Source organism: Sciurus carolinensis, chromosome 2 (assembly GCF_902686445.1).
Source record: "Sciurus carolinensis chromosome 2, mSciCar1.2, whole genome shotgun sequence".
In the NCBI taxonomy this organism is placed as follows: Eukaryota; Metazoa; Chordata; class Mammalia; order Rodentia; family Sciuridae; genus Sciurus; species Sciurus carolinensis.
The window spans coordinates 94,009,213-94,031,758 of NC_062214.1; the positions used below are offsets into that span (position 1 = coordinate 94,009,213).

General features: G+C 39.5%; 2 protein-coding genes and 1 non-coding gene across 8 annotated transcripts in view; 2 read left to right on the forward strand and 1 right to left on the reverse strand.

The window, feature by feature from the left end:
* Nucleotides 1–2,664, forward strand: part of Ice2 (interactor of little elongation complex ELL subunit 2) — a 52,655-nt gene extending 49,991 nt beyond the window's left edge. For 4 of the 6 annotated variants that reach the window (XM_047542380.1, XM_047542383.1, XM_047542381.1 and 1 more), the window contains one exon: nucleotides 1,490–2,663. In XM_047542380.1, coding sequence (XP_047398336.1) covers nucleotides 1,490–1,618 — 129 coding nt within the window. In that variant the 3' untranslated portion in view covers nucleotides 1,619–2,663. Of the gene's footprint in view, nucleotides 1–1,489 lie in introns of all 6 variants that reach the window. The other 2 variants (XM_047542379.1, XM_047542378.1) reach the window with 1 other exon arrangement.
* Nucleotides 2,665–6,144: 3,480 nt separating this feature from the next.
* On the reverse strand, nucleotides 6,145–6,217 carry Trnaw-cca (transfer RNA tryptophan (anticodon CCA)). Its single transcript has one exon. It is a non-coding gene; the product is annotated as a tRNA-Trp (tRNA).
* A 15,258-nt stretch (nucleotides 6,218–21,475) lies between these two features.
* Anxa2 (annexin A2) overlaps nucleotides 21,476–22,546 on the forward strand; it is a 39,830-nt gene continuing 38,759 nt past the window's right edge. Inside the window, exon 1 of the mRNA XM_047538535.1 lies at nucleotides 21,476–21,572. The gene's annotated coding sequence lies outside the window, so the exon portion shown is untranslated. The remainder of the gene's footprint in view (nucleotides 21,573–22,546) is intronic.

Here is a 22,546-nt window from a genome sequence, read left to right on the forward strand (position 1 = left end):
CAAAATTCCGACTTTCCTCAAAGATGTAATAAATACAATTAGTATGGTCAGTATATCTTTGTAAGAAATACCAGTTGAGTAGAGTGTGAAATAGATATTTAAAAATCATAGCACTTTCTAGTAGGAATGTTATAAATGTTCATCAACCTCAGACATTCTGGCAGATTCAAATCCTGACTTAAGTTTGTCCTTTCTAATCTTGTCATTTTCATCCAAAAATTATGCCCCTTTAAGAGGCAGTAGATAATAGGTGAGGGAGTTGGAGTCTGATTTCTCAGTGAACCAGTAACCTGTTGAAGCAATGCCAGCACTGCTTCTGTTGGACTTGGAATATGAGAGAGGGCTTGGAGTTACAGTATCACCCTTACTGTGCCAAGTATGGAATTCATTAGATAGGATATGAGGAAACAAAGTGTGCAGGGTGGCTAGGGAAGATACAAGCAGATGTGGGCAGATTCTGTGGAAATGATTTCAGGCTACACAGCTTTCATCCTTCTCTGTGAGGCCTGGCCTTCTCCTTTACATATTTAAAAAACTTCTTGCCCTCCCTCCTAGTAGCCAAGGAGGTGACAGTGTTTTCAGATCTCATCTTTAAACAGAACTATGATTAGCAAGGGTTTGGGTCCAAAGAATAACCTCCTTCCTCCCGTACATAGTGAGCTAGAAAGGGAGAGTGAGGAATAGTACACTTGAAGATGCAAGCAGCACCATGATGTTCCCCAAGCTTCCTTCTTTCCCTGTGCCTAGCCTCTGTATTCCTTTTTTGTTTTGTTTTGTTTTGTTTTGTTTATGTTTATTATTTTTTCTTCCCTCTTGGGCTTTTTTTTTTTTTTTTTTTTTAAATACCAGAGATTGAACCCAGGGGTACTTAACCACTAAGCCACATCCCCAGCCCTATCTTATATTTTATTTTGAGACAGGGTCTCCCTAAGTTGCTGAGGCTGTATTTGAACTCATGATCTTTCCGCCTCAACCTCTGAACCACTGGGATTACAGGCATGTGCTACTATGCCCAGCTGGGCTCTTCTTTTTTTCCTTGTCTCTCCTTTTCTTTCTTATCCCCCTTATCTTACTGTCTGTCCTTGTTTTTCTGTATAATTTCTTCTTCTTCACCACCTCTGACCTGCTTATATCTCCTTTCTCTTACCTTCATATTTCTTATTTTTCTTTCCCTTCAGCATAATTATTGCAAACATGTTATTCAAAAGCCCTGTCATTCTCTTTTATTCTAATTTAACATTTCAACCTCTTCCAAATTTAACATAGTAGCTTCCCCATTCACTTATCTACCCTGTTCTGAAAGAAACTGTACTACTTTAAACTATGTCACATTAAAACTTGTTTAGATACAGCCAGCCAGGTGACGGGTAACTACAAATTCGCAAGATTATACCCAAGGTGATTAGCACATATGTAAATAATACAGTTTACTGTATGTAGATATATTGTAAATATATTAAACCATTCTGCTCTTTGCTTCATCTCTTAGGTTGGTGGAACCAGAATGCCTACACGCAGCCGCAGGACTCCAGTTTCCATGGAAACCAAAAGCAGTTGCTTGCCTGCTCAGCAAGTTGAAAACGAAGGAGTAGCTCCAAATAAAAGAAAAATAACTTAAGAACTGTACCATGGAAAACAAAAAATTCAGAAGAACCAGTTATAATAATGTTTAATTTTCAAAAGTTTGGGAGTAACATGCTCCAAAGATCAGTAGGCAAAGGAATGTTTTTCCTTTAGCATCCTCAAGAATTTTAGAGTGCCTCGAAGAAATGTTAGCCGTGAGAAAGGAGTGTTTCTACTAAAATGGAGTGTTTCATTCTTTACCCTTGAAGTTTGAGGAGAATTTAGGTATGGATTAAGATTCATGGCAGGGAAATGAAGAAGAAATATTTTTATATTATACATTTTTCTAAAAATTGTAAACAGGAAAATAACTTTTTTTTTAAGGAACAACATTTATCATTATATATTGTTAACAATTTAAGTTATATTGCCAGTCTTTTGAGACTGGATCAAAAGGTTAAATATTACCACTGTCAGAAATAATTATGAATATTGTAAACCTTGTTTCTGACCCATTATGAAACTTTTTGTACTACTATAAAATGATAATTATTGCAGGTTAATAAAGGTAATGTCTTTAAATACTTAGTAAAATTCCATTGCAGACACCAAAAGTAAAGATAAAAACTTCCTGCCTCTGCAACATTTTCACGTTGGGCAGCCATAAGTTTGTTAAAAGAAAACTTTTGTGATGTAACAGGTTTGGTGATGAATGCCTCTGTTTCTTGGCACAAATTCCAGATGATTGTTGAAATGCGCTATTGAAGTAGAAATGGAAAAAAATTTCTATTCTAACTGACAGGGTTAATGTGGTATTAAAGCATAAGCTATTTTTTCCTCATTTATTCTAAGTAATTTAAGGTTTTTTTTTTTTTTTTTTTTTTTTTTGTAATTTAAGTTTTATAGGACCACACATTAATTTTTAAAATGGCATAATAAGTTGATGTTATTATTAACCACTTTGGATTTAAGAAGGGGCAGACCTATTTAATTTTGTAACCCTGTTCTTAACCCTGTTCTTTAATGTACACTTAAAGTATCAGAAATATCTGTGTCATTTATAAAATACAGATTTTTATAATCCAAGATAATATTTGCCTTGTTTTTAGAGTATTTTTGTGAGTTCTATATTAATATTAGAAGTTTGACCTAAAAATCTTCTCACATATTATAAATAACAGTTTAAATTTTCTTCTTCAATTATGAAGTTTTGTTTTGAATTGATTTTTTATTGGTTATAAGGCGTTTTTATTAGTACAAATTGTTTTGTATACATTAATATATCATTTTTTCATCCTGCCATTATCTTTTTTAAAACACTTAACCCCTAGCCGCCCCTCCCCATTTTAACTTTATCACATATTCCAGAAATGTTTTAGTTGTGCATCATTTGTCAGCAAGCCAAGGGAGAGGAAGGGATTCCCTTGGAATTAGCTCTTTTGAAAAAGCTGGACAATGATTGCTTCAGACCTCTGAATGCCAGAAAGTTTTGGCTTTTGCTATTTTTAACTTGACCTTTCCCACCCCCTCTGTCTTTGGTACCGAGGATTGAATTTAGGGATACTTTACCACTTAGCTATAACCCCAGTTCTTTTTTTATTTTTATTTTGAGACAGGGTCTTGCTGAGTTGCTGAGACTGACCTCAAATTTGCAATCCTCAGCCTCAGCCTTCTAAATCGCTGAGATTACAGGCTGCCTCGCTCAATTGTTCAACATTACTTTTATTTAGTAGAATTGTGTCTTGCAAGTGATTACTTTTAAATTATCTAAGCCATACATTTGGATAACCCTAATATATAAAGCTAGTTTTTCATTTTGCTTAATGTAACTTCTTTTTTAAACATGTATTTGGGGCTGGGGCTGTAGCTCAGTTGGTAGAGTGCTTGCCTTGCATGCACAAGGCCCTGGGTTCAATCCCCAGCACCGCAAAAGAAAAAAACAAAAAAAACAAAACATGTATTCGATCATGCCTTATATCCTTTTTCTTACATTTTAACATGGAGACTTTATAAACAAAAGAACATTGACAATATAAGCAAAGATGTTAAAAAAAAACCAGCCATTCTCATTGGTGTACACCTGTAATTCCAGTAGCTTAGGAAGCTGAGGCAGGAAGATGGCAAGTTCAAAGCAAGCCTCAGCAATTTACTGAGGTCCTGTCTCAAAGAATAAAAAAGGCTTGGGTGTGGCTCAGTGGTTAAGCGCCCCTGGGTTCAGTGTCCTGTACAAAAAAATAAAATAAAATAGACATAAGACGTGATGAGCCTCGACCACTTATACTGTGGTACTAAAAGTTTAATTAATACAAATTTCTTAGAAAACAATTTAATTCAATGAGCATTTGAATGCAGCTGTGTGCCATGCCATGACAACTCTGTTATTGTTGTTGTTATTTTGGTGCTACTGGAGATTGAACTACACCCACAGCCCTTTTTATGTTTATTGTGAGACAGGGTCTCACTAAGGTGCCAAGGCTGACCTTGAACTTGTGCTCTTCCTGCTTTAGCCTCCTGAGTCACTTCAGATTACAGGTGGGTACCACTGGACCTGATCCTTCTTCAAAAGACAGTAATTTCTGAAAGAATGGAGCACATTTGTTTTGTTCACTGTTAAGTAACAGACACCTAATAATAGTCCCTGTCATATAGTTACTCAGTAGTTAATAAGTTGGAATCTTGAATGAATGAATGAATAGATATGAAGGATAGGTTTTTTCCTTTGGAACTCATATTCTAGTGGAGAGCACATTCTGATCTGTGTGATTAAGGGCTCTGATGAAGTAATATAAGAAAGTCATCTAACCAGTTTCTGATAAATAAGAAACATTTTCTGACATGAAACTTGAGCTGAGTTTTAAAAAAAAAGAGTAGGACTTATAAAGGAAGAGTGAAGAAAGAATGAAGGATATGATAAGTTGGCCAGATTATAGGCTATAGATATGGGAGGTGAAAGAAAAAATGATAGGAGAGGGACAGATTTGCATGCAAGACATTTGTATTTTTTCCTGTGCAATGTGTGAAGTTTAATAAATAACATTATGTATTGAAAATGAAGCTGAGAAACACTAGAATAGGAGAAAAGTTCAAATGCTATGTTGTAGTCATTGAAAACAGAAAGCAGTAGAAGTGGGAATGGGCTTGAATAATATATAAGATAAAAAATGACAACTTAGTTATACGGTTGGTAGGATAAGTTGAATATGGCTTATAGGTTTCTCTTGGGAAGCTAGGTAAATAATGATGTTATTCATTGTGAAAATAGGAGAAGTATAGTCAGAATGGGAAAAAAAGTTCAGTTAAAAGGTTCATTTTCTTTAACCATTTAGTCCCCTTGGATTCTTGGTTTGGATGTTATCTTGGTCATCTGTAACAAATTTTCTGAATAATAAGTTAACCAAAACTTAGCTACTTGATACAACAAGAACTGATTATCTGTTTCCCAAGTCAGGAGTCCAGGTGCAACTTAACTGGATGCCTCTAGCGCAAGTCCTCTTATGAGTTGCAGTCAAGCTGTTGACTGGGGTTGCAGTCAGGTGAAGACTCAAGTGGACTTGGAGCATGCGTGTACTTCCAAGAAAGTTCATGCATATGAGGTAGGTGGAAGGCCTTGGTTTCTCATTGGTGGATGACTGCAGTGTACCCCTTCAGAGGTCTGCTTGAGTGGCAGCTGGCTTTTCCCAGAGTGAGCTATCCCATGAAAGGAGTAAAGAGGAAGCCACAGGGTCTTTCATCATCTTTTCTTGGAGGTCAAACACTGTCCCTTCTGCCATATTTTCCTTTTTACAAATAAGTCACTAAGTCCAGTTTTGAACTTCATCTCTTGAAGGGAGGACTCTGAAAAGAATTCCTGAACATAGTTTTAAACCACCACATGTGCCATGAACATTTTAGTGATATGGAAGAAGAATTAGGCTTAGGGTGGAAAGAAAAGAAAGAGCACTTTTTAAAGGTGAGTTCACTACCAACATGATAAATCTGAGGTAGAAACAAGTGATATGTTAAAGAGAGTTCATAATCTGAGTCTTGAACTCAAGCTAGAAGGCTTATCAGTACAGATTCAGGAGTTATTGGTACACCTGTGGTGACTGAAGTCATAAGCAAAGGGTAAGATGACCCAGTAGAAACAGGTAATGTGAAGAAAGGGCTGTGAGTGGAACCACAGGGAACACCATACAAGTTCATTGAAAGGAGAAGTTTCATTGAAGTGTCTAATGTGAAAGGCAGATTTATAAACATGAAGGAATAAGAATGTGAGATTAAAACAAATAAATCCTTCATTGCCAACTTACTAGCAAACTTGGAAATAGTTTTTGTGATTTAATTTTTGGCAACTGCAGGGAAGTTCACCAGTTCATTTTTAAGTCTACTGGATTCTGGGTTTGGACACCATGAACATTTTGAAAATATAAGAAAGAGTTGGCTTGAGTAAAGATGTGAGACAGCAATTTTTTTTTTTTTATATTTTGTTGTCGACATGCTAAATCAACAATTCCTAACAGATGTGATGTAAAGATATTAAAATGTTTGCTATGCATGGTTTTCGGGTTTTTTAGTTTGTTTGTTTCATTTTATTTTTCTTTTTGGTGGTGCTGGGGATTGAACCCAGGGCCTTGTGCATTGGAGGCAAGCACTCTACCAACTGAGCTATATCCCCAGGCCCTACATGGTCTTTTTTAATCGAAACTAAAGTATTTGATATGAAGCTTTAGTGAGTTTGTCTTTGAGATGAGATGTAGAAATAAAGGGATGCATTTCAATGATCTTTCCACTTGCTCAGTTCCCTTATCTAATGTCCAGACTATTTACCAAGGCAAACAATGGCAGACACACTTTGAAGGCATGTCTGTGGGGTTTGGATCTGACCTACCATGAAAAGCTTATTCAAAATCAAGGCCCAGACCTGTGTTTCTTGGATGGGTCCCCAGATGGCCATATTAGAGAAAGATGAAATTATTCTGTGAAGGAAGAAGCATGAAATTTACTCGGGGTATCAGAGTTGCATTCCTGATTGAAACAACTGAAGCTTTCCCTACCCCTAATCTTGGATTCCTAGACTCTTTCTGTTAGCCAGTTTGAGTAGGCTTTTTTTGGTTATTTATGACTAGAAACTTCCTAACTGATAAAGTATGAGATGGTTGTCTTCTAACAGATGGTTCAGAGAGGCATAAAGAAAAAAGTATTGAAATGTAATAGGGGGAAGTCAGGGATTCCTGTTGGTACAGGACATGAAACTTCCCTTACAATGCAATGCAGTCTTTTCTCCTCAAAATCCCTATTGTACTTATTATAATATCACAAAGTCTAACTATCGGATGTTATCTCACATTATTCTCTTTCAAATATGTATTGTTTATATGGGTTTCTAAGTAGTTGATAAGCTCCTTACAGGCAATGATGGTTTCTTTGTACAAATGTGTACCTAACCTAAGACTGGGCACAGGGCTAGGCAAACTCTAAATGCACAATCAACATGTATTAAATTGTGCCAATACCTAAGAGCTCCCTTAAACCAGCATGTGGTTAGGTTCTCTCCTCCTCAATTTTAGATTTCCCTACTCATGAGGACAACTCCATAGGCAACAATGCAAAGAAAGAAATTAAAAGCAAACAAACCCCTGCATTTAATAAAGACCACAGTAACATCCTCCAAAAAGAAAAAAAAGTTTCTTATTTTGGACACTTTTACAATACTGTCTAACTCATTTAATGTTACTCAAGTTCATTTAAGAGCAATGAAAACATACAATTTCAGATTAAATTGTTTGGAAGATACCAAGTTTCAAAAACTCTTAAAAACATCCTATCTGGCAGTAAAACTTGTCTGGACCTGAATATGTCATTTCTAGTTCTTCCCAGAGAGGCAACATCAGTTACAGCAAAAAGCTTATCTCCAGTCGTTGGTGTGCTGAAAAGAAGAACCTGTTCTTTTATTCAATTCTTGAAGCCTTGTGTTCTGCAGATAATATTTTCCATTGCCAATTACACATCAGTCATCCACAGTTTTACAAAAGACCTCTATCCAGCTTAAACTGCTGAAACCGAACCGAAAGGTTTTTTTGTTTAACCTGTTAGATGGGATTCCAAATAAACAAAGAGAATATTGTGTCTAGTAACAGTCCACTGACTACATAAGATTTACATTTGCTCCTAAAGTTTTCAAATGGAAGTGAAAAATGGTTGGTCAATGGGTACTAAATTACAGGTAGAAGAACTAAATTCTGGTGTTTTATTGTACAATAGAGCTATGATAGAAAACAATAATGTACATATGCTTCAGAGAAACTAGAGGAAAGTTTTGGTTTTGTTTTTTTCAGTAATGGGAATTGAACCCAGGGTTGTTCTGCCACTGAGCCACATCCCTAGCCAAATTTATTTTTTATTTTGCAACAGGGTCTCACTAAGTTGCCCAGGTTGACCGCCATCCTTCTGCCTCAGCCTTCTAAGTAGCTGGGATCACAGGCATGTACTGCCACATCTAGCTAGAAGAAATAATTCTGAATGTTCTTACCATAAAGAAATTGTAAATGCTAAAGATGATAGATATGCTTCCTTGATTTGAACCTTACCAATGTATACAGGTATATCAATATATTATATGGTATTCCACAAATATGCATAATTTTAATGTGTCAGTTTAAACAATAGGTGATTGAGGGGGAAAATGGCATGAGGCCTTAGGGGACACCAAAGTTATATTTCCTGATCAGAAAAATCTTTAGTAACAAAGTATCTAGAAATGTTTTTAAAAAGAAAGAAATGGATCCAGAATCAAGTGATTGAGGTTTGTTTCATTGAATGAGAAAGTTAATATTTCTATGTAACTAAGAAGTAGTATGTATTTTATGTCCAGTTTGTATCTCATGGAATTCATATTTATCTTGAGCTATTTAGTCTTGGTCCCCACAATATATAAACATCACTTTTACTGTTGTGAAATAAATAATTGAACACATTTTGCAAGTATAATGTTTGCCCTCTACCCCACTGAAAGTGATGTGAGTTTTAATTCCCAAGTGCCACATTAGGCAGCTAGAAATAGTTTCTGTCCTGCTTCAATCTTCAGTCTCATGAAATTGCACAATGCATTAGTTTCTTTTGAGTTCAGAAAGGGTAGTGAGATAAATTGTGAAATCATTGTACATTAGGCTTGAAGGTCTCTATATGTGCATGTTAGGTGCCTAATAAAGTAGTAGGTCAGTCCCTAATTCAGTTTGGCTGTTTTTAATGCTACATTCTAGTGCCCGAAAACTTTTACTCTTAAGGAGCAAGGACTGTGTAACTTAGTAAGTGCCTAAGGCCAAAATGTCATTTTGCATACAGAGGAGTGCTAGGTTTGCTGTCAGCCAAGTCTTCTGCCTCCCAGGGGCCCCCTGCTAAAGTTAATTCACATCTGGCAGTGGGGACATCTTCAGAATGTTAGGACTGTCAGCTGTAACTTCCAGACAAAAAGAAGTGTGAAAGGTGGAGTCTTAGAAGTAACCAGCCCAGAGCTGGAATTTGTTGTAAGAGGAAGTGTGTGGGGTGAGAGGAAAGAGCACTGAGGTAGGCTGCCAACTCCACCATTTCCATTCTCTCTTCAAGCCTTGTTCTTCTCATCTGTAAAATTGGAATATTAATGCCTTCCTGGCCTATTCTACAGGCTATAGTAGACACCCAATAAATAATGGATACAAAAGTTCCTTTTAGGTTACAAGTCACTGTGTAAATGTGAAGAATTATCAGATCAAATTAATGAGAAATGCCATTTGGCTAAAAGTTAAAAGGCATTCGCCAGACTGGAATGGAAATTTCAAGCTGAGAGACAAAGTATGATCAACACTGAAGTGATGGAAACACACACAGCATATTGGATGGAGAGTCTTCCAATGAGGCTAAGGCCCAGCCAGGTGCTTGTGGCGGGGAGAATGAAAGGAACTGACATGGTGCTAGGGCGAATTTGTGAATGAGAGGTCTCGGGGCTTGATAAAGACCATGACATTATCTTGAGATGGAGACTGATCAAAAGCTGTTTAGGAAGAGGTGGGAGTAGGATTGGGCAACATGGCTAAACTACAGTAGGGAGTAGGGCTGTAATAGGGCGAAGGGGTAGGGGACAGGGTGTAAACTGGCAAAGTCTGAGGGCATAGAGGTCAGGGGAGGCTATTTTTCCATTTAAAGCTAAAGATACAGTGACCACTCTTAACTGGCAAGCTGCTCACCCTTGTCTCTCGTGCCCAAGGCCTGACATATTTGAGAGAACACAGCCAGAACATGAGATGCATGGCGCTGATGGCAAACATGGAGTGGGTTGCGTAACAGGGTGGTGAGTCCTGCAGATCCTCACGTGGGCGGGTCAGATGTCTCTCCTTGAGCCCCAGACCTAAATGGATTTGGGTTCCTTTCAGAAAATTTACTTTTGGAGAACAAAATTCCAATTTAGAAGGAAATTCTGAATCTTGAAAAGGATCAGTTACCACACAAGAAAGTTGCTTAAAAAATAGTAGTTGACTCTTTTAATACACTATTTTATCTAGTTGGTCTTTATCCCAATCTTTTAAAACTTGGACTCTGGGGTAGGGGAAAAAAAACATGAAGCAAGTCAAGCAGCTGAGCCCAGATGCCCAAATTTAAAACCCAAACTACCCTCCCTGAGGGACTTAAGATCAGAGTGAGTCCTGACCTGAGCTTCTCCTCAAGGGGCTTCAGTGTTTTTTTATGTTATTGGTTAAATGTTTGTAGTGCATGCTCCAGGCTTCAAAAAAAAACGTGGGAAAGAGAAGTTTTCTTAGAGTTTTTTAAAAGTATATGGTATGTTATTGTTTTCTCTTATAAGCAATTTATTTCTCTTACTATGCAATTTATTTCTTCTATCTACCCATAACTTAGTACCTGTTAACCAATCATTTCTCACTTTCAGTTGAAAGAAACTTGCAGCTGTGAAAGAGAAACTTCCCTAACTCCTTTCCTTAAAGAGACAGTCTCCCTGTGTTGCCCAGACTGCCCTCCAACACCTGAACTCAAGCCATTCTCCCACCTCAACTGTACCAGTGCCTGAGACTATAGGCACACTATGTCTGGCTTTTGTTTTGTTTTGCTTTTGCTTTTTTTGTGGTGCTGAGGATGGAACCCAGCGCCCATGTGTTTGTGCTAGGTAAGTACTCTATCTCTGAGCCACGCCCCAGCCCCTGTATTAACCCCTTTCTAAAGGACACCTACCTGGGGTTGATGTCTTCATTAGAAACTACAATACACTTGACTGTTCCCTTGCTTAGAGGAGTGCTGGTGTGAGACTCTCTTGTTGGTATATGTGTTCATTTTCCATAAACATGTCTTCATCAAAGATTCCATTTCTCCACTACATTTTTGAACATTTCCTCCCTTCCCAAATATATTTACTTTTAGGTAGTGTTTCAAATATTTAATATCTCAAAAATTCTAAAAGTTTGATTGGACTGTTAAGATTTCTACTTCAAACCTCATACCAGAATAATCAAATTTTCTTGAAATTAGAAAATTCCCCTGAGTTTATGGAATAATGTTATCAACTAAGGGCCTGATGGTGTCTTCATGTTTCTTTAACCCTGGTTAGGCAGTATTCTGTCTTCCTACTAACCTTTGCCCTATTAGTCACCAGCCTTAGCTCAGAATGACCGTTAGCTTTTCCTTTTCCTTTCTTTTTTTTTTTTTTTTTTTTTTTTTTTTTTTGCAGTGCTGAGGATTAAACCTAGGGCATTGCCCGTGTCCATGCTAGGCAAGTGCTGTACTACTGAGCTACAGCCCAAGCCCTTTTTATTTTATTTTAAGATAAGATTGCACTAAGTTGCCCAGGCTGTCCTCCCTACAGCCACTGTCCCCATACTCAGCCACTAGTAACTTTTCCTCAAAACTGCTATTCAGTCACTAGGATTTGCCTTTGAGTTTGAGGGAAGTACTTAAGTAGAGGAGTTCCAAAAATGTTCTCAGTGGTGGCATAAGTCATATCCCTAGTTACCAATCCTCTTGACAAGTTCTATACTGAAAGTTTTGTTTAAAAAGCAACGGTTATACCTCTCTACATTGACGCTCCTTGCCCATACATAATAAATTGGTATATGTTACATTTCCTCTTTTATGGTTGCACAATGACTTCAAATAGTTCTGAGTAACCAGGTCATTGGCCAAGATTGAGTGGTGTACTTCCTCTCTCTAATGATTAACTACCCTAACAGAATTAGTCTCTCTCTGATTGTGCTCCCCTGGCACTCTGACTTCATTTCCAATACATTTGTCAAATTATACTTACCTGTTTAATTCCATGAGACATTAAGGAAGGTGGGCTGCTGTGATTTTTCCTATTATGTACCTGCTGTACGGTCCTGGTGACATTCCGGCATTGAGTGGATACCCAATATTTGCTAAATTGAATGAATTTGTCTTTCAACTTCCTTGGTTGTTATACTCGGGTAGATCCTAGCAGCTTTTTGAGATACGTGGATGATCGAAACCAACTAGGCTTCCATCTGTACCAGAATAAGCATTTCCCTCCATATTTCATTAAAAATGTCATAAAACAATTGATAAACAGGGAAGTTTGTGTAATTGATAATTAAAGAGGAAAATAGGGGATACCAGATGGAAGGAATCCTCCTAAGAAATATTTCTTGAATTAGTATTATGAGTTAGCTTTTCTCATCCTTTGTTTATTGCAGTGCCCCGGATGGAACCCAGAGCCTCGGGCATGCTAGGCTGATACTCCACCCCAAGCTACCTCCCCCAGGCCCTTTTTCTCATTCTTCTACAGTTCTAATAGTTTTTTTTTTTTTTTTTTTTTTTTTTTGATTGCTTCCTTTTGGGCTGAGACAGAACCTGAATGTTGGAGTTGTGTTTTTTAACTCCACCCTAGTTGCTATAGTGGATGAATCATAGAAACCAGAGAAGGGAAAGACCAGTGAAATCATCTGGTTCATCTCCAATTAGAAGCCCTGGGATTTGGGGAAGACTAAATTCATTTGAAGAGAGAATAGAAAATACTGCAGCTAGAGCAACCCCATCTGTTTGCCTTTTGCTTCTAGCACAACCCCAAGACCCACCCTATTAGAAAGCGGTCAGGGACCTGGATAACCAGATGCCAATGTGATAAGAAGTTAAACAGATATGTCGCCTGATTATGAATCTTTCAGTGTTTGTTTAATCAAGTCCTATAACATTTGAGACTCTGTTTTAGCAGGGTCTTCCAAACTTAAGAGCTAATAAGAAATTTACAGGATTTGGGCCAAAATGTTCAGTTGTAAAAAATTACAGAAGGACTGAGTTGGGAATGCAGACTTTCTCTGTCCTTTTCCCTCTGAATCATAATCTGACAGTATCAGTCCTCCTGACCCTCTCTGCCACTGTCATCTTCCTCTCCCCTTCCTCCTCCTCCTGTTCTTCTCTTTTGGCATTGTTGTGTGAAGAAATGACAGAGGCGATTTAGTGTCTAAACCAGCTATTTATTCTAACCATGCCTGCCTTCCACCCAGGATCAGCATTGTGGAGGCAGTGGATGCCGAATTAGCCCCACCTGCAGCCCATTCACCACCCTCCTCTTGTTTTCTGTGTTCTTCCAGTCATGGTGCCTTGGTTTCATTGCCAGCTTAGAATCTGCCCTTATGCTTTAGACTTTTTGACAGGTCATATTGCCCTTTACTTTTCCTTTGGTATGAAGCTTAGCTCTACTCCAATTTCTCATGTCCTCCTATAACATCCCTATGTCAGCTCTGGCCTCCTGGGTTGCAAAACTGTGCTCCATTCTTTCCCAACACTCCCAGGGGATAGGGATATCTGTACACAATGGATAGTGGCAGCATATGTCTTTAGTGTATCTCCTTATATCTAATTACCTACATGTGTTAACATGGGTTCAAACTATTAGAAATCAACATTTCTTTGCAACATTAAGGATATTTAACAGTTATGATTTTGATTGTACAACTTCACTTTATATTGAAGTGATATTTCTTCATAACAGCTATACATTTGAGTAATCTAGGGATCAAAAACATGCTAGGGTCCTATAATCCAAAAAGTCTGAATTAAAGCAACAACTTTATATGGATATAGGACTCCTCAGCATCTAGGGGGAATTGGTTCCAGGGATTTCCTCCCAGCAATAATACTGAGGATACTCAAGTCTCTTACATAAAATGACAGTGTGTGCAGGTTACTGTACACATATTCCTGTGTACTTTGGATCATTGTTAGGTTGTTTATAACATATAATACAATGTAAATTCTATGTAAATAGAATAATATTGTTTAGGGAATAGTGACAAGAAAAAAGTCTGTACATGCTAAGTACAATTTTTTCAAATCTTTTCAATCTGCAGTTGGTAGAAACTGTGGGTATGGAACCCAACAATGGAGGGCTGTCTATGTCAATTACACAAGGGATACCCTTCCTGATTTGGATAAAAAAATAATATAGAGATAGAGAAAGGTCAGTTGTATGTGATAAAAATGATCTACTGATTTACTTGTAAAGAGACAGAGTTTGTTTATATTCAGAGTACTTCCATTTAGAAACACTGGGCCTTTTCAGTGAATAGATAAAAGAAAAAATGAAAAGGATTGGAGAGGTAGCTCAGTAGTGGAGCACCCCTGGGTTCAATCACCAGTACAAAACAAAAAGCAAACAAACAAACAAAAAAAAAAAAAAAAAAACCAGAAAGCAACAGGCTGATAGAGTTTGAAACACTCATCCTCTGACTTGTCAACCTATAAAAATGCAGTGGAATGTACTGAGGTAAAGACTAAGATGCTTCTAGCTCAGGAAGCATGCAGATATCCTAGTGAGCTGACCTAAGAATGGTCTAGATGGATGGACATTTGGAGTCAAATCAGTTTTATAGGTTGATGATATAATTTAGTATGCCACCAAGACACAGTTTTGTACTGACATTCAACTCATTCCTTCATTTAACACTACGTTTTAAAAATCTGTCAATGTCAGAACATACTGGTCTACTCCATGTTTTTCGGCATCATAGTAGAGATATTCCATAAGCAATTTAGCTTCCCTGGTGGTCACTTAAGATGTTTCAAACTTAAAATGCTGCCACTGACATCCTTATGTACATATTATGGTCAGGAGAGTTTTCTAGAAATGACATCACTGAATCAAAGGTCATGAGAATTTTAAATACTGACAGACACTACCAAATTGTCTTCCCACCAGTAATATGTGAGAATTCCCATTTTGTCCATTTCTCTACTCTATACTTTCAGCCTTCTGATTTTGACCAGGTAAGTTTGAGCAGGAATAAAGGCCAGGTAATGCATTTATGGAGATAAATCTGGTTGTAGCAGGTACAGGATTAGACGTTAACCCAAAGAGGAAACAACCAAATGCCTGTCCTCAAGTAGCTCCTACCTAGCTGCAGAGACCAAAACAAACAAACAAACAACAACAAAACAAAACAAAAACCAACCATTAAATAAAGCAAAGCTGAGATGACAAGAGGGGAAGAGAGGTATATAAAAATGCCAAGAGAAGTAGATTAGAGCCAAAATGCCTGAAGCATTTGGGAAGGGCTTTGCTTCAGAGAAAATAATATTTGCCCTGAGAATGGAAGAATGAGGAAAGTTCACCATTGGGGAAAGTAAGCAAGGGCCTCCAGCCAGGAAACAGGGAGGAAACAGGGAGGAGGACAGCAAGGAGGCAGTAATGTGCTTGGCCAGTTTGAGCCATGACGTGCTGCACAGAAGCATGAAGAGAAAGACGTGGGAAATAAGGCTGGTCAGGCAGGTCAGAACTCTACTGTGAAGAGGTTCTGGAGAAGGGGTCATGTAATCAGAAGAAGATTATTCTGAGCCGGGTGCAGTGGCACATGCCTGTAATCCCAGCAGCTAGGGAGGCTGAGACAGGAGGATCTTGAGTTCAAAGCCAGCCTCAGCAACTCAGTGAGACCCTGTCTCTAAATAAAATACAAATTAGGGCTGGGGATGTCGCTCAGTGGCGAGTGCCCCTGAGTTCAATCCCTGGTACAATTATTCTGTAGAGGATGAATGAAGGCCAAAAGTGTCTGGTACAGCAGAGAAGGACATTGGTTTTACTACAGATGTTTCTCTGAAAATATCTCAAAACAAAATACAAACTGTGGTTTGTTCATATCAAGAGCACTCTGTGTGGTTTGGGTCATGACACGTGACTTTAACCAGGATTTATTGAGGTCTTCCTAAGAGTTCAGTAAGGCAAAATGCTTAAAAGACTTAAAAAGCACCTCTGATATGCTAGGCATTCTTCATACATTTTCTAATCATCATAGTAGTCCTGCAGATGAGAAAACTGCGATGAGAAAAACAAGGTTTCAGGGGTTTCATCTGGCCATGTACCTTTCCTGATACTCTCATATGTGGTCATTTTTCTGTGAATGAGAGCTTTCTCTAGCCAACTTTTTTGTAGATTTTTTAAAATTATCAGTTTAGATTATTCAATGTGATATAACCATTTTTTATCCCCAGATTTTACCAGAGTCTTCAAATTGACTTTTATGTCTTTTTGGTGTCCCCATCAGTTTAATTCAAAGCTCACCTTGTGTTTTCTCTGCCACAACCCTGGAAACAACCATTTCTCTAAGGAGTCCTGGCTCCTTTTATTGGGATTAGTATTTAAAAACTCAGATCTGGGTATTGAGCATCATGCATTCTTTTAAAAATTTTTTTAAATAGTTTAAGTTATAGATGGACACAATACCTTTATTTTATTAATTTATTTTTATGTGGTGCTGAGGATTGAACCCAGTACCTCACACATGCTAGGCTCTACCACTAAGCGCTCTACCACTGAGCCACAAGCCCAGATCAGTATAATGTATTCTTGTTTCTAATCCCTCATATATGACCTGGTTTATCTCTTTAGAATCTTTTAGTGTTCTAAAATTTCACAGTGGTGGACTTTGAATTTGTTTTTTCATTCATTATGTCTTTTTCAATCAAAGGCTTTACATATTTTTTTTTCTTTCTTTTTTCTTTTCTTTTCTTTTTTTTTTTTTTTTTTGTTTTTTTTTTGTGCCAGGGATTGAACTCACAGGCACTTGACCACTGACCCATATCCCCAGCCCTATTTTGTATTTTATTGGGAGACAGGGTCTCATTGAGTTGCTTAGTGCCTTGCTTTTGCTAAGGCTGGCTTTGAACTCCTCCTGCCTCAGCCTCCTGAGCCTGCTGGGATTACCAGCCTGTACCACCACACCTGGCCCTAAAAACTCATAGACTTTAGTTCTAGAAAATTGCCTTCAGTAATTTATTTGATTACTTTTCCCCCTTTTTTCCATCTATTATTTGCATGTTGGACTTCCCAGATTAATTTCTCTCTCTTCTGGCCATGTCTTCAAATAGAAGACAATATCATATACTGACTGCATATAAGAGACTCAAGGAAACATCAACTTTATGGCTAGCGAGCAACTAAACTATACAATGCAGAGAGTCTGGGTTCAGCCTGTATCTCAACAAAATAGGGTATCTGAGAAATACGGTATAATGGAAAAAATATTGGATTGAAAAATATACTTTGGCTTCTACAGTGCTACTTACTAGTTTAAGGATAGTGGTAGAATATTGGCAAAGATGGCCTCCAACAATTCCTTCAACCCTTGTAAATACATAACACTCCTTTTTGGATGTGTGTGTATGGTACTGGGGATTGAACCTAGGATTTTTTTTTTTTTAATACATTGAGCTATATTCCCAGGCTTTTCTATTTTTTATTTTTAAGACAGGATCTTGCTAAATTGCTTAGGGTCTCACTATGTTGTTGAGTCTGGCCTCAAGCTTGCAATTCTCCTGCCTTAGGCTCCTGGGTTGCTGGGTTTACAGGTGTGCATCACTATACCTGGCCATCCCTTTATGAAGAGATTGATCTATTTCCCTTTCCTTTGAATCTGGATAATGTGACTTTCTTGGCAAGTGCAATGCAGTGGAAGTGTCACTGTACCAGTTCTAGGCCTGGAGGCTTCCACTTCTACTCTTGATGAACCTTATTTTATTTATTTATATGTAGTGCTGAGAATCAAACCCAGTGCCTCACATATGCTAGGCAAGTGTTCTGTCACTGAGCCACAACCCCAGCCCACCTCTACCTCTTGAAAACTGGCAACTATCCTGTTTTGGAGGGACGCTTTTTGAATCTTCCGGCCTCAGTTATTTGTCCCTACCCAAGGCTAGACCAGAAATAAGCAAGTCAAATGAACTCTATGACTTTTGCAAAATTATGAACAAATAAATGATGGTGGTTAGTTTAAGACTCTAAGATTTGAAATGGCTTAACTTCATTATAGGTGGACAAAACAGAACTTGGCAAGTAGATAGTGTTGCTGTAATGAAAACCTAAAATGTTTGACATTGACTTTACTGTTAGGTGGTAACCAGAGAGGATACTGTTAATGGAGATTGGAAGAACCTTTGCAGAAATTGTTGTAGGCAAAAGCAGGAAAGGCAATGTATATATCATGTTGTGGCAGGATGTTAAAATTACTGTTGTCTACGGTAACATGGATGGTAGTATATGTACCTAAAGAACTTGTAAATCTAATCAAGAAATTTCCAGGCAGAATGTTGGAAGTACCAATGCGCTTCTCTTAGCTGCTTAGGAAAAAGAACAGGAACAAAGATAAGCACTAAGGAAAGATCTGTTTGGTTTTCAAGGAGAATTCTAGCCAGTGATTTTCAAAGTAAGAAACAGCCCCAGGATAAAGATCAGATCATGAATGTGGCTATAAAAACTTCTTTTAAAGACTCCAGGAAGATTTGATATGGTGCTTTGAATACCATCTCAGAACTTCTAAGAATCTTTTAAAAAATTATTGTTATTTTTAAGGTTTATTTAACATCTGTGTGTTTTAAAATTTCCTAAATGGTCATTTTGTAACTGGTTAATCTGGTTTACAACTGCTTGAATGAACAACTATTATTTTACAATGATATGTGATATATGATATTAATATGAATATTATAAAGACTTTATAAAGTTTGCTGGGCATGGTAGTAGATGCCTGGAATCCCAGTGACTTGGGAAGCTGAGGCAGGAGGCAAGGGCTTCTAAGAATCTTAAGTGCATTGTCCCACTGCAACCTGACGTGTGGAAAATAGAGATGTTTTAGAAAGAATAATGAATGTGAATCTTAGGGCATGAATTTAAAACTCAACAAGATTTATAAAACACCCGTGAAGTTTTAAAGTTAATTATTTTGGGCATGGATACTGGAGTAGAGTGAAACTCAGTAAGATTTATAGAAAATCCACATGTTTTTAAAGATATTTGTATTGATGAAAGAACTGTTAGCTTGGACAGAGAAACAGTTCAAAATGAGGAGTTTTCTAAACGTTTGAGTTTCTAATGGCATGAAACTAATGAATGAGAAAACTTCTCAGTTACAGGTCATCCCGCCCTCTGTCTTTCTAGCAACTCCAGGTGAAGCACCAGACAAATGAGTGAAGCTACTTTCAATTCTCCAACCCCAACTGAACTACCCAAACCAGCATCATGTGCAGCAAATTCCCAGAGCATCATGTGCAGCTGTTCCCAGAGTCCTGCCCAAATTGCAATATCATGAACAAATATCAGTAAGGTTGTTTATGTTTTAACCACTAAGTTTCAGGGAGTAATTTTGTTATGTTGTAACTGAGATAAGAACCAAGGGTGCATTATTCAATCCCTGAATTGGAGAAGAAACTATTTGGGATTGACTTTCTTCAAAGATAGGAATAAAGAATAGGGAATGGTGATATAGCTCAGTGATAGAACACCTGCCTAGCATGTGGGAAGCCCTGGGTTTAGTCCCCAATAATAAATAAATAAATAAAGAGCTTTATCCCTAAGGTCCCTCCCCGTTCTCACATTCTTTTATTCTGTGAATAATTCTGTTCTATCATTCTATAACATTTAGTGAGTGTTCATCAGTGCCAGCTAGATACCATCAGTGAATCAAAGTCAGTTGTTCAGAGGACAAAATGTACAACAGCAGACATCTTCTGCAGTTTTTCATGTAGAAAGCATTTTCTCCAACCATGGAGAGACACAAAGAAGGAAGAGAATCCTTGGATAAAGATTCAAAAGTTATTTTGTACAGGCAGGACTGGTTTCCCATTCCTTAGAAATAGTGAACCATGACTTCTAACCACTTTATTTTTATGATAACATCACTGCCAAGTTCTTTAGCATAAATTGAAGTCTGCTGTTGCACAGATCTGCAAGTTTGGATTTGTCAAATTCCCAGGATAAGCAATAATAATAATAATAATAATAATAATTTGGTATATTTGATAACTTTTATATACTCCACATGATTGAATTTAGTCTTATCTCTGTAGAGGGTCTCTTGCAGCACAAGTGGGAGTAAGAGACTATGGAAACTTACCAGCACTCAGCACCCTGTCTCAAAAGAAAAAAAAATGCTGGGGGTGGGGGGTGCAGGGTGAGGAATGTAGCTCAATGATAAGGCCTCAAGACCATGGGACCTGCCCCTGAGAAATAAGAGAAGGGAGGTTGACTCCAGCCTGCCTGTGTCCTCTCATAGTCCAAAATGTTCACACCAAATAGATAAACATGCTTTTTGTCTTTAAAGCTGTCAAAGTTGAAGAGCTCTAAATGTAAATGAGAAATTGTATCAAAAGTGTTTATATCTGTCCTTCTGTTAGGGCTTATGTATATGTATTCCTAGTGAAAGTGCTGGGTAACAGGGAGCTCTGGACTGGGTGTTGAGCCCCCAGATGTGGTGGACTTTGCAGCTATTTGGTTAAGTTTAATGAGCACAGCACCAATGTTGGCCTTGCTATCACCTTGCTGTCATTCTCCCATTCCCAGGTGTGCAATGATGGCCCAAGTGGAAAGTAAAAGTAGGCGTTAAAATATGTGGAGATAAAACACAGAAGCATCAAAGACTAGGAGAAAGAGATTCCAGAAGTTAGTGTGGAAAGGTGAATTACAAGACGTAGGTGAAAGGTCTTGAGGATGCTTAGCATAGCATCTTTTCTAATTTGAGGTTTGAATACAGTATTTGCTCAGTCACACATAGAGTATGTTTGCCCACATGTTGTCAATGTGACTAGGCAGCAAAGCAGTTAGTAAAGCTAGAAACAGCAAAACCCACAGAGAGCAATTTAAGAAGTTGCGAAAAAACCCCAGCAGTCATGAAAGGATGGGAGAAATGTTCTTTCCTGAAACAAAGCTATGAGCCCCACCCAGCCCAGGACTGCCTGCCACGAGGCCGCGCAGAGCTGCCCAATGCGTGGGGCACGCAGCCTGGTACCAAGAGGAGCAAAGAGAACACAGCACAGCTCTCTACGGGGAAAGGGCGCCTCCCGAGGCGGGAGTGGGACGTGATCTTGGCTCCTGGCTTCTGCCTACCCCGGACCCCGAACTTCTGCCGCGTCGTACTGGGTTCAGGGCCTCCCGGCGCGCTGGTGTTTCAGGCAGATAGGTTTTGCTGAGCAGCACGGGTGAATCGCCCTTCCCGAGCTCCTCCAACTAGCTAATGTTTGCTGACGGTAATAGGGAGCTGACGCCAACATCCCCAGTCCAGGGGAATCCAAATTCATGTTTCTTGGAACAATTCTTTCCTCCATTGCATTGACGACCAGAAGCATTTTTTTTTTAAGTGAATAAAGCAAGCTAGAGTCTAAGTCTTGCTCATGTATTAAGCCAATCCCAGGCTGAGAACTCGACATGGAACTCAAGAAGTAAAATGAGAAGGACAGGAAGGCACTGAGCCCTTCAGGGGCCTCGGGAGAGCCTCGGCGGGGCTTTCACCCAGGGCAGGGAGGTGGGCGTGGGGCCGCTCTGCGCGGCGGGATCCCGGGCCGTTTCTGGGCGCGGCTGCCCGGCGGGCCCGCTGATCGGGTAGGGTGACTCACCCTGACTCGGGATGGGAGCGGGCAGGGGAGGGGGTGATGGGGTGGGGCGGGGCGGGCCTCGCCTAGCACAGAGAGGATGTGGCGGGTATAAAAGCCCCACCCAGGCCAGCCGGCTCCGCTCGGCATCTGGGGACGCTCGCAGCTCTCGGCGCCCGGCCCAGGTAAGCAGGGCGCACCCCGCCCGCCCGCTATGGCCTCGGGCCCGCCGCGCTAGCGGGGCGCGGGGAGGCAGGAAAGGAGGAAACGGCCTTGCACAGAAGCTTGGGGAACCGGGACCCTGAGGCTCCGTGGGGCAGGGGATTGGAGGGACGGTCCACACCCGGTTCTAGAAGTGGGGAACAGAGGCGCAGCACCCCCGGCACGGGAGAGGGGCCCGTTTGCGTCCAGGCCTGGGAGTGCAGGACAGAGATCAGGGGTCGGGAGTCCTCTTGGAGTCCTTGCGGAAGCCGCGAAAGGCAGTGCAGGGAGAAAGCCGAGGGGCCCCGCATTCCTGAGGTGCCAGGCGCCTGTGGGGGTCAGGGCGTGGCCGCCTGGGAGTCTCCCGCCGCAGGCGCTGCAGGGGTGCTGGGCATTTCCCTCCACGCTTAACAAAAGCTTTACGGCCCTCCGCAAAGTAAACCTCTGAATGTTTCCAGTTACTTTCCTTTCAACTGACGCGCATTTATGGAGCTTGAGCCGACAAGGAGTTTTGGAGTTTTGAGTTGCCAGCTCCCATCGCCAATAAAACAAAACCAAATCCTCGGTTCCTTCTTTGTGTAGATTATCTTGTAGGTTAGCGACTCCGGATTTCACTCCATCTGGACAGTTTCCTACTTGCTCGAACATATTGGCAATGGGAAGGACGTGTCCCCCGGGGTCCTCTGGGGAGGGTTGCCTAGACTGTTACTCGAGATGAGTAACTGTGAATCAGGGACTGAGGGCAGAGCAAAGGGCGTGGCTCCAGAGCGGCAGGCCCCAGTGCTGGCGTGGAGGGGTTGGATTCCAAGCTTTCTTATCTGTGAAAGCGATTTCAGGACGCCTCCACCCAAACAGGGTTATTGTTGAAGATTTCAAAAAGCATGTTCTTTCAAAAGTAAAAATGTAAAGAACACGGAAAACACTAAGTGCCATACTAACATTAAAAAAGAAAAGTGTC